Raw genomic sequence first — 12,800 nt, forward strand, 5'->3', positions numbered from 1 at the left:
TATACTTTATTCCTGTTACATTAAAATAAAGGATGTAACAAACATTTCCATTTTCTAGCTTAAAAGATTAGAACTGTTGTTCTTTTTGATAACCAAGAAGAAGATATTCCATAAAGCTCAAGAAAAGTAAGTAAATAAGACACTATAGCTAAGACAAACTATCAGCAAGTACAAATTAGAAAATCCTGACAGGAAATTCCTTCATACTTCCTAAAGTGGAAATATGACAATGAAGATGAACAAAGATAAAATTAGAATCTTTTATATCAGGCTAAGAAAACTTAACCTTTATCCTAGAGTAAGCAAGAGAGGAAGACATAATTAATTCCAACAGAAAGATTAAAAAAAGAGAAGTGGAGAGAAAAAGGACTTAAAAGATCACTGTGACACTACACAAAAGGGATGGATATCAGTGACCTCAACTAGCATAGTGACAGAATAAAAAGGAAGGGGAAATGTGGTCAATAAATATAGTTAAGATGCATCAGTTCTGGCAACTGGAAGAATCTGGATGTAAAGAACGAAACAAAAGATAGCTTTGGGTTTCAAAAGTTGAATGTTCAAAAAGAAAGCAATGCAATTAACTGAAATAATGACGTATTCAGGGACGCCTGGGTGGCTCAGTCGGTTAAGTGTCTGCCTTTGGCTCAGGTCATGATCCTAGGGTCCTGGGATCAAGTCCCGCATCGGGCTCTCTGCTCCCCCTGCTTGTGCTCTCAGGTTGGTTTGTGGGGAGCCTGCTGCTCCCCCTGCTTGTGCTCTCTCTCGCTCTCTGACAAATAAATAAATAAAATCTTTAAAAAAAATAATGAAGTATTCATTAAATGAAATAATGAACAGAGAAAGAAATAAGAGTTTAAGAGAAAAGAGATGTGTTTTGATCAAATACATAAATGAGAAAATTATATAAAAATTCCAGCAAATAGTAAGTAATAGGTAGCTAAACACAGACTTATAGCCAAGACCAGGGCAAAAGGAAAAAATTTCTTTCAAACACTCATCTTTGAAATTTCAAAATAAATTTCCTATCATTTTCATCATCCAAGGTTTTACATTTCAAACTTAACATATTTCAATTATAAGATGTACATATTTTCACATATTAACACATGTGAAATAAGAAATGTGCTTACAATGACACAAAATAGCTTAAATGTTTTAACATTTTTCATGATTCAGAAAAACAATGGTGCATTTTACCACAAATGGAATAATAAAGTCAATGAATAATGCTGTACCAACCTGAAAACATAGTAATATTCAAATTAAAAAATACTCACGTTTCTCAGTTAATGCTACTTCACAAATCCCTTTCAATCGAGTTATAAGAAGCTGATCAGCTACCACAAGAACACTACACACAAAATCCACATTTTGAGATTCTAAAAAAAAGAAAATAAGCAAAACTATTACTTTGTAAACATTATACCTATGAAAAAAGTTCTAAGTAAGAAACAAAGATAATTATGACTATTTTCTAAATGTTGCAATGGCAACTATGATAAATAGTAATAACGTGAGAATTTTCTACCTTTAAGTAGAAAGCTGGAAAGAAACACATCAAAATGTCCTGGTTCACACTAGGACATAAAATGGGCAACTTGAATTATCTTTTTAGTCTAGAAGGCTACTAGATACATATGTTAAGAACAAACATATACATGTATATGGGGGGAGATGAATAATGATCTTAATCATTTTTGTTTTAAATAAATAAAGTGTACACTTTCTTTTTAAACTATAGGAGTTCCTTAATTTAAAATAACCTCAGTCCTGAGTAAAACTAATGGCCTTGAGCAATCACCTTGAGACACTGCCAGAATAACCAACATAAATACAAAAACAAAACAAAACAAAACAAAACCACACTAGGAAGGAAAAAAAACTAAGAAGAAAAAAATGTAGAAAAATCATTTTTAACAAAGGAGGAAGAGGTGAAGTCACTGAATGGCAAACTAAGGACTACTTCCAGAACTCCTCTTCTCCACAAAAGCAATGAAGATACAATGAAAATTGTCAAAATCAACTTTTTCAAAATTCGAGGAATTAGCCAAAGGCTTGCAATAATTTGGGGAATGTTGACTCAAGAAAAATGGCTGAATCTTAATTGGAACAGTGAGCAACAGGACACTGTAGCTTTTTCTATTTAAATCCTCCTCTTTCCTCCTCCACAGTAGTCTTAAAAACCAATAACCCTGCCGTCACAGTGGAAACGAACAACTATAGCCATTGAAGGAGGCAGAAGAGTTATGAAGCAACATTATCAAAGAACTGTCATTATTTGACATGCCTGGCAGTTCCCTGGAAATCCCACTAGCAGGGCTTGTCTTTATTTTGACCTGACTCAAAGCTTTACTGGTCTGAATAGCCTCTTCCCTCAGGGCATTTATTAAAAACAATCAATAGCAACTGTTTAACACTGAAGCTGACTAAGACAATAACAGATGGAGCAAACAAGAAGCAGATCAAAAAGGTTTTTTTAAAAAAAGGGGGGCACCTGGGTGGCTCAGTCGGTTAAGCGTCTCGTTCAGCTCAGGTCATGATCTCGGGGTCCTGAGATCGAGCCCCGTATCAGGCTCCCTGCTCAGTGGGGTGCCTGCTTTTCTCTCTCCCTCTGCCTGCCACTCCCCCTGCTTGTGCCCTCTCTCTCTAATAAATACAATCTCTTAAAAACAAATAAATAAAAATTTTAAAAAGGTAGGAAAAGAGATGTTGTTATGACCGGATGTTTGTGTTCCCTGAAAATTCACATAATTTCCAGTGTGGCTGTATATGGAGATAGGGCCTCTCAGGAAGTAATTAAGGATAAATGAAGTTATATAAGAGTAGAGCCCTGGTCCAACAGGATTAGGGTCCTTCTAAGAAAAGAGATAGCAAAGAGATATCTATTTCCCTCCCTCCTCCCCCCTCCCTAAACACACACACACATGCACGCACGCATAGAGGAAAGGTCATGTGAGGACATAACAAGAAAGCATCCATGTATAAGCCAAGAAGAAAGTTCTCACCAGAAACCAACCTTGTCAAACCCTAATCTGAGACTTCTAATCTCCAGAACTATGAAAAAAATGATTTTTTTCTTTAAGCCACCTAATCTACAGTATTTTGTTATGGCAGTTCCAGCTGACTAATATGGATGTCCATAGGGGGTTTTGAAAAGTTCCAACACACTGCTGTGAATCTAGAAGGCCACACGCATACAGACGACTATATACATGCCAAGGAAAAACTTAAGGTCCTAAATTTTACCTTTGGCTGGACATGAGGCTCTACTTAAGCAGACAGTAAGAGCTAAAGCAGAGTCATAAACTGCCTGCTTGAGAAATGAAGGCATGCCCCAACATACACAAAGAACTCTGTGGCAAAGGCTGGGAATTTATTGGTTTTAGGCCTTTAAGGAAATTTCTAATTATTAGCTGACCACTAAGCTAACCCAGCAGAAACTTTAGTGGTCACACAGACAAAGAACAGAGATTTTACAGAATTAATTAGTTCAGAACAGTCAATAAACAAATAGCACAAACAATAAACCCTGGGGAGGGACGAGAATCTGATTTCAAGAGTTACCACATTATATTATGAAAAATTATGAAAGATGAAAAAAACATGTAAGTATGGCCCATATAGGAAAAAAGCAACTAAAAGAAACTGTCCCTGAGGAAGCCAAGATGCTGAACTAATAGAGTTTAAATCAGCTATTTTAAATATGTCCAAAGAATTAAAGGAAATCATGTCTTAAATTTAAAAGAAAGTATGAGGATAATGTCTCTCGAAATCAAGAACATCAATGAATAGACAGAAATTACAGGTCAATTGAAACTATCCAATCTGAAGAACAGAGAGAAAAAACAATAAATACAAATTAACAGGGCATAAGAGACCTATGGATCACCATCTAGCATATCAAGATACATATGGGAGTTGCAGGAGAAAAGAAAAAAAGGGCATAAAGAATATTTTAAGAAATAATGGCAGAGTGGGGAAAAGTAAAATGTAGAGGTTTTGTATGCAATGGAAATTAAGTCATGATTAGTTTAAAATAGACTGTTATATGCACACTGTTACATATGTTATACATAAGCCTCATGGTAACCACAAAGGGAAAACCTACAGTAAATACACAAAAGATACAGAGAAAGGAATCAAAGCATATCACTACCAAAACATCATTCAATCACAAAGGAAGACAATAAGAGAGAAAGAAGGAACTATAAAAGTCAGAAAACAACTGACAAAATGGCATTAAGTCCTTACCTATCAATAATTAAATGTATTAAATTCTCTAATCAGAAGACAAAGTGGCTGAATGGATAAAGAAACAAGATTCAACTCTATATTGCCTAAAAGAGACTCATTTTACCTTTAAGAAAACACATATGCTGAAAGTGAAAGGACGGAAAAAAATATTCCATGCAAATGGTAACTGAAGGAGAGGTGAAGTGGCTACACTTCTATCAGACAAAACAGGCTTCAGTAAGAAATAGAAGAGACAAAGAGGTCATTATAATAAAGGGGTCAATACATCAATAGGATATAACAGTTGTACATATACATACAACAAGCATACAACATTGAAGCACCTAAATACATAAAATATATATATTGAAGGCAGAAATAGTCATCAGTACAGTAATAAGAGAACTTGAATATGGATATTCATGTTCAGATATGGACAGACCATGGAGACAGAAAATCAACCAGGAAACATCAGACTTGACCAACACTACAAACCAAATGAATCTAACACACATATACAGAACATTCCATTCACAACAGCAAAATATATATTTTTCTCAGCGCACATAAAACATTCTTCAGGATAGATCATATATGAGGCCACAAAACAAGTCTTAACAACTTAAGAAGACTGAATGATACCAAGTATCTTCTCCAACTACAGTGGCATAAAACTAGAATAACAGGACGAAAATAGGAAAAAGTGTAATTATGTGGAAATTACTAAGTCAAAGAAGAAATCAAAGAGAAAGCAAAAAATATTTTGAGACAAATGAAAATGGAAATATAATATAGCAAAACCTATGGGATGCAGCAAAAGAACTTCTAACAAGGAAGTAAATACTGATAAATGCCTTAACAAAAAAGGAAGACCTTGAAAGAACTGAGGGTTTTTACACAACAAGGAACTACAAAAAGAGGAAACAAAGCCCTAAGTCAGCAGAAAGAAGAAAATAATAAAGATTGAGCAGAGAGGGGAGCCTGGGTGGCTCAGTCAGTTAAGCATCTGACGTCAGCTCAGGTCATGATCCAAGGTCCTGGGACTGAAGCCTGCATTGGGCTCTGCACTCAGCAGGGAGTCTGCTTGTCCCGCTCCCTCTGCCCCTCCCCTGACTCATGCTCTCTTTCTCTCTCTCAAATAAATAAAATCTCTAAAAAAAAAAAAAAAGACTGAGCAGAAACATATGACCTAGAGACACTAGAAAAAGCAAAAAAGGTCAACAAAACTAAGAGTTGGTTGTTTGAAAAATAAAATTAACAAACCCCTAAGGAGAATAAGAAAAAAGATCCCTCCAAAAATAAAATTCTAAATGAAAGAGGAGACATTACAAGTGATATCACAGAAATGCAAATTATAAGAGAATACTATCAATAATTGTAAGCTGACAAATTGGATAAACTAGAAGAAATAGATGAATTCCTAACAACATGATCTACCAAGACTAAATCATGAGGAAACAGAAAGTCTGAATAGACCAATAAGAGTAAGGAGACTGAATCCATAATCAAAAATCTCCCAAAAAAGAAAAGCCCTAGACCAGATGGCTTCATGGATGAATTCTACCAAACATTTAAAAGAAGAATTAACATCAATCCTCTTCAAACTTGTCCAAAAAAACTGAAGAAGAGGGGGGAACACTTCCAAACTTATTTTATGAGGCCATGATTATCCTGATATCAAAAGGAGTCAAGGACACTACCAGAAAAGAAAATTACAGTACAATATCCCTGAGGCGGGCGCCTGGGTGGCTCAGTTGGTTAAGCAACTGCCTTCAGCTCAGGTCATGATCCTGGAGTCCCGGGATCGAGTCCCACATCGGGCTCCCTGCTCAGCAGGGAGTCTGCTTCTCCCTCTGACCCTCTTCCCTCTCATGCTTTCTATCTCTCATTCTCTCTCTCTCTCAAATAAATAAATAAAATCTTTAAAAAAAATATCCCTGATGAACATAACTGCAAAAATCCTTAATAAAATACTAATAAACCAAATTCAACAGCATGTTAAAAAGATCATACACCATGATCAAGTGGGATTTATGCCTGGGAGCAAGGTCAATACATGCAAATCAACGAATGTGATACTATCTTAACAGAATAAAGAACAAAAATCGTATGATTATTTCAGTACATGCAGAAAATGTGTAAGACAAAATTCAACATCCATTCATGATAAAAACTTTCAACAAATTAGGTAGAGAAGGAATGTACCTCAACATAATAAAGGCCATCTATGACAAGTCCAAAACTAACATCATATTCAACAGTAAAAACCTGAAAGCTATTTGTCTAAGACGAGGAACAAGACAAGGATGCCCACTCATGCCACTGCTATTCAATATAGTACTGGAAGTCCTAGCAAGAGTAATGAGGCAAAAAATAAATAAATAAATAAAAAATAAAAGTCATCCAAATAGAAAAGGAAGAAGTAAAAAGGTCTCTGCAGATGACAAGATCTAATTCTAGAAAACCCTAAATGCACCATCAAAAATGTATTAGAAATAATACACAAATTCAGTAAAGTTGCAGGATACAAAATCAACACAAAAATCAGTTGCTTTTCTAGGCACAAGCAATGAACTATCCAAAAAAGTAATTAAGAAAACAATCTCTTTCACAATTATATCAAAAAGAATAAACCACTCAGGAATAAATTTAACCAAGAAGATAAAAGATCTGTACTCTAAAAACTATAAAACACTGATGAAAGAAATTGAAGACAAAAATAAATGGAAAGATTTCCCATGTTCATGGACTAAAGGAATACTGTTAAAATGTCCACTCTACCCAAACAATCTACAGATTCAATAAAATCCCATCTAAATTCCAATGGCATTTTACACAGAAATAGAGTAATCCTAAAATTTATATGGAACCAAAAAAACCCTAAATAGTCACAGTAATCTTGAGAAAGAACAAGGCTATAAACATCACACTTCCTGACTTCAAATTATGTTACAAAGCTACAGTAATCAAATATTAATGTATTGCCATTAAAAGCAGACATATATACCAATGGAACAGAATAAAGAGCCCAGACATAAACCCTCATTTTAGAGTCAATTAATCTTCAACAAGGGTATAAAGAATACAAAATAGGGAAAGGATGGCCTCTTCAATAAAGAGTATTAGGAAAACTGAACATGTACATGCAAGAAAATGAAACTGGACATACACTATATACTAAAGTCAACTCAAAATGGATTAAAGATGTAAACAAAAGACCTGAAACTGTAAAACTCTTAGAAGAAAACAGGGTAAAGATTCTAGTCTTGCCAATGATTTTCTGAATGACATCAAAACCACATGCAACAAAAGCAAAATAAGCAAGTGGAATTACATGAAACTACAAAGTTTCTGCAGAGCAAAGGGAAACAACAAAACAAAAAGGCAAACTTTGGAATGGGAGAAAATATTTACAAACCACATTAGATAAGGGATTAATATCCAAAATATATAAGGACTTCCTACAACTCAATAGCAAAGAAAACAAATAACTAAAAAATGGGCAAAAGAGCTAAATAGATATTTCTCCAGAAAAGACATACAAATGGCCAACAGGTACATGAAAAGATGCTCAATGTCATTAATTACCAGGAAAATGCAAATCAATACCACAATGAGATGTCACCTTACACCTGTTAGAATGGCTATTATTAATAAAACAAAAGGTAAGTGTTAGCAAGGATGTGCAGAAAAGGGAACACTTGTGTGCACCATTGGTGGTAGTGTAAAATGCTACAGCCACTATGGAAAACAGTATGGAGGTTCCTCCAAAAATTAATATAAACTACCATATGATATAGCAATCCCATTTCTGGATATTTAGCCAAAGGAATTGAAATCAGGATCTTGAAGACATATCTGCACTCCCATGTTCACTGAAGCATAATTAACAACAGTGAGGATATAGAACAGCCTAAATGTCCACTGAGGGATGAATGGATAAAAAGAATGTGGTATACACATACAATTAAACACAGTAGCCCACCAGGCCTGACTGAAGACACTTTGTAACTAAAACATTGGTGTATTACTTGAAAAAGTATATAAATGCAATCTCTCCATAAATTTTGATCCAATTCTAGTCTGTTTCTTTTACTTCAGAGATATTATCACAAGGGGGAAAACAAGAAAAAAACTTTTGTAAAGTATTTGTCAAAACTATTCTCTATTGTCAGTTCCTCATCTCAATCATAGAAGTAGCTGTGTATGAGACTGTTAAATCTAATCTCAACCATGACATATAATCTTTATAGAGTTCATTTTCACATAGGTATTGAAAATTTTATTTTTCCACTTCTTTAATATTAGTAAACATTCCTATTGCTGATTCTAAATTAAGCCTCTGTTGATGGCTTATTTCAATTAGAGTAGATATTATGATTCATGTTGATTTTGCCATTACTCAATTATGTCTTAAATATCTAAAACGTCCTCTTATTAATACCTTTTATCACCACAGCTTCATCAGTATAGAGGTAGTCCAAAATAACTTTCAGTATGTCAGAATGTATTGGCATTTCCAGAGCTGTACAAGTGGAAGCCTAAATAAAATGAAGTAAAATAATTAATTTTAAACTACAAAAAACTACTGCATTCTGACTGGAACAGAAAACTCTGAAAAGGAATCACATCAAATGCAAAAGAACATAACATTTATAAAACACAAACCTAGAATGACATACATTTAATTTTAAAAAGACTTGTAACATGGACAATCAAGAAAAATTGAAACAAAAACCAATCACACTGGTATTCCAAACACATATCCCAATAATAAAGGGGAAATTCTGACCTAAAAAGCTTTTCTGTAACAATTTTTAATTATAAATGTTGCTATTTTCCAGAAGGCTAGAGCATAAATAAAGTTTAAAACAAAAGTAAAACTGAGTTAAAATAGCAGGTTCCCATTCTGAATTTCTTTAGTATGTAATCTCCCAAAAATAAAAAAAGTGTGTTTACCAGCCATGTGGCTTCAACTTAAATCTTACCTCAATCCATGAGCTACTCAGCATACTATGAAAATATTCTGGGAGAAGAAAAAGTACAATTCATTAGAACAGTGAAACAATACTAAAACAAATAAATCAGCAACTAATAAAAAGTATACCTACCAAGTCTAGCACAAAGAACACACTTATGACAAGGAAATTCCTTTCCGTCCACTGATTTCATGGTCACATCACATAGAAATGAACTGAAAAAAAAAATTTTTTTTAATTGAAGTGAGAGTGATTTCTTTACATATTTAGCAAATAGAAAACTTATTATAGGATTTGGCTTAAGTTGATTTTCTCTTAAAGACAGCAGAGAACAAACAACTTGAGGTTTTACATACAAATAAAATACTTCATCTCCTTCCACCTGAGGAAAGATAATAAGGGCCTTACAATAAAGATAATATTTAAAAGGAACCGAATACAGATAAATATTCAAAAAAAGTCTTTCTTCTAATTTTCCTTTTGCATTACAGACCAAGTGTTAATAATATAATAGTAAGTGACATCATAGTCAAAGGTCTTTAATTCACTTCTTTTTACAACCTATTATTTGCTAATGCACAAGTCTAGATATCTCCAGTTTCTCTTTCTCCAAAACTTTTCCCCTACCTAAAAACAAAAATTTTTAATAACATATTTAGAATAGTATATTTATTATTTATTACTGAAAAAGCTTATAATAAAGGAAATCATAATGATGAAGAGTCAGTTTGGTTTTGGGTTAACATCATTTCCTACATATTGAAAAATACAAAATTTGGGCAAGGAAAAATAAAAATTAAAATTTTTTTCATTAGAAAATAATTTAAAAATGAACTGTTTCAATGTCTTATTGAGCAGTTAATACTTTATCCATTTATCTCAACATCTCTCCAACATTTCTAGAAACGAAGACTAGTAAAGATAAAAGGGTATCTATTCATATATTTTGCTTCATATGTCAGTAAGAACAGCTCTGTTTTCACACTTAGGTCTCAAAATCTAGAGATGAAAAGTTTATCTTCATTTCCTAACTTACCATTTTTTCTGGTTTAGCTTTGATTTAATACCAGGTTTCTTCTCAATAACATTAATTTTTCCATTTTCAAATTTGACTCCATCTAACCTATCAAGAATAGATAAAAATTAGCAGTTGATGGACCAAAACAAACAACAGAAATCCAACAAATTACCTTACATCTGAACATAATTATATAATTTATATCACCTTGAAAAGTATCTCAACAAACTCTACTCTGCATTAAAGGAGTACCATATATTCTCCTTCAATTTTACTTCAAAGTACAGTTGATCCTTGAACAGTGCAGGAGTTAGAGTCACCACTACGCCCCGCCCCCCCAGAGTTGAAATCTGCATATAATTTTGACTCCCCCAAAACTTAACTAACACCCACTGTTGACTGGAAGCCTTCCCAATAACATAAATAGTAGATTTGTATGCTTACACTTTGTATGTTATATGCATTACATATTGTTTTTACAATAAAAGAAGCTAAAGAAAATGTTATTAAGATCATAAAGAGAAAATACTTTTACAGTACTATACTGAATTTATCATAAAACAATCTTAATACAAGTGAATCTGCGTAGTTCAAATCCATGTTTTTCAAGGGTCAACTGCACATTAAATATAATTACTGACAAAAAACATCAAAGCCATAGCACAAAGCCCTTGGGTGCTTTTAACAGGAAACTTGATACATGCTCCTCCTCTACTCCTACCCCACATATTAGGTTATACCGCCACAAGCAACATACTTACCTTAAAAAAAGAGAGAATTCCAAAGAATCTGGTTTATATGACAAATCTGTCTTAGGCACTTTACACATGCTATAAGACAGAACTACACCAACAATTTGAGATCACTATTATTCCTCCCTTTTATATACTGAGAAACTGAAGTTCAAAGAAACTAAGAAATCTGCCCCAGCTAGTCATATAGCATAGCATATATGCTAGGAGGCATATAGGTCTAACTTCAAAGATAGTACTCTTTCCAGTATACCACACTGCCTACCATTCCAGATCCCTGTTACACAAACACCATGTAGAGTTCAAACCCACTAAGAGCCTCCACAGTTTTAATCCAGGGAGTCCTACAGAGATACTTTTAGCAGAAATTGGAGAAAAAACATATCTAAAAACGAAGGAGTTGAGGGAGGGGAGAAGAGGACTAGCAAAGAAAAAGAGAAAAATTTTTAAAAGGACATAATGAGGTTCAAGAATAGATATTAAGGAGGAGGCATACCTACTACTCAAATTACTGAAACCAAATTTCTTTGCAACATTTTGCAACATTCTTACAGGATCATCTTCCCCAATATTTTTCCCTTTATTGGAAGATTTTGGTTTGCTTTTCTGCTTTTCATTAACTGTTTGAGCTTGATTACTTCTGTAAAATTCAAATGCTGACTTCTGATTATCTTCATGGCAATTCATTTTATTTGAATGAGAATTCATACTGCCCTGATATTCTTCTGGCTTTTTGTTTAAGTTTATTCTTGGTGTGAAGCCATGAATTAAAAAATCACAAGTATCTGTGTATATAAATTGCAAAAGGTACTCAAACAAGTCAGGATGAACCTTCTCTACCACAAAGAGATGGCATCCTGCAGAATCTTCATCTTTCTGGTAAACATCTGTAAAGTCTAAAGAGGTCCCATCTGAAAGAAACAATTTCTGAAAAAAGTCAGAATGCACTGCCAAAATATATTTATGTGCAGGGAAAATTCTATTGCCAACTTGAAATGTCACATCATGTATATTGTCCGTTTCATCTGTTTCCCTTAAGAGTTTGCCAAACTCTTCAAAAAAGGATGATGACGATACAGCTGGAATTTCATAAAGGCTAGAAATGAAACAAAAATCATTTTTACTTTCATGAAAAAAAAGCATCCCTAGTCAATTCTCCTTTTAAAGTACAATTTCTTTTTTAGTTATTAAACTTATAAGATTTTAAACCTGGCGTTTCCTAAAATATAAGAATATTGCAAAGTCTTAGATACTGTATCATATTTCAAAAATGTTTTTATTCCTTTTTATATTTTTCTCCCAAACTAAAATGACAAGATTTAAGTTTTCCTTTGAAAGCAGTGTTTTTTATTTCCACAAAGAAACACAAGAATATAAATTCAAATGACCATTTCATAGAAACTTTTTAAATGACTATAACTAAACACAAATGACTATAAAATTAAAAACATCGAAAAAAAGAGTACAGTTCTCAACCTTTTGTATCCTTTTATTTTATCCTTTATCCTTTTATTTTAAGTGAAGAAAACCAAATATACAAAGAACTGAGCAAATACTTCAGGTCAAATACCAGAACAGGTTAGAAACTCAGGAAGTAAAGATAAAGATAAATACAAATACAGACATACAATCAGTCCATAACGCTGGTTCTTTCAGTACCTAAGATGGTTATCACACCTTCCCAATCCACATTTCACCCTTCCAGGTACGGAAAACAATCCTCCTGGTTTGCCCTGGATTGAGAGTTTTCCCAGTAGATGAGAGTTTGGGTGCTAAATATGGGACAGACCTAGGCAAACCAGTATGGATGGTCAG

At 33.5% G+C, this 12,800-nt stretch overlaps 1 protein-coding gene across 3 annotated transcripts in view; it reads right to left on the reverse strand.

The window, feature by feature from the left end:
* Positions 1 to 12,800, reverse strand: part of IBTK (inhibitor of Bruton tyrosine kinase) — a 108,178-nt gene that overhangs the window by 47,051 nt on the left and 48,327 nt on the right. For all 3 annotated transcript variants that reach the window (XM_025861778.2, XM_025861787.2, XM_025861770.2), the window contains exons 12-17: positions 11,482 to 12,081; positions 10,252 to 10,338; positions 9,348 to 9,430; positions 9,225 to 9,262; positions 8,681 to 8,777; positions 1,281 to 1,382 (exon numbers count right to left, since the gene is read on the reverse strand). In XM_025861778.2, the coding sequence (XP_025717563.1) occupies positions 1,281 to 1,382; positions 8,681 to 8,777; positions 9,225 to 9,262; positions 9,348 to 9,430; positions 10,252 to 10,338; positions 11,482 to 12,081 (1,007 nt within the window). The remainder of the gene's footprint in view (positions 1 to 1,280; positions 1,383 to 8,680; positions 8,778 to 9,224; positions 9,263 to 9,347; positions 9,431 to 10,251; positions 10,339 to 11,481; positions 12,082 to 12,800) is intronic.

The sequence above is a fragment of the Callorhinus ursinus genome, unplaced genomic scaffold, assembly GCF_003265705.2.
Source record: "Callorhinus ursinus isolate GAN/ISIS: 27379988/994484 unplaced genomic scaffold, GSC_fseal_2.0 scaffold6, whole genome shotgun sequence".
Taxonomy (NCBI): Eukaryota; Metazoa; Chordata; class Mammalia; order Carnivora; family Otariidae; genus Callorhinus; species Callorhinus ursinus.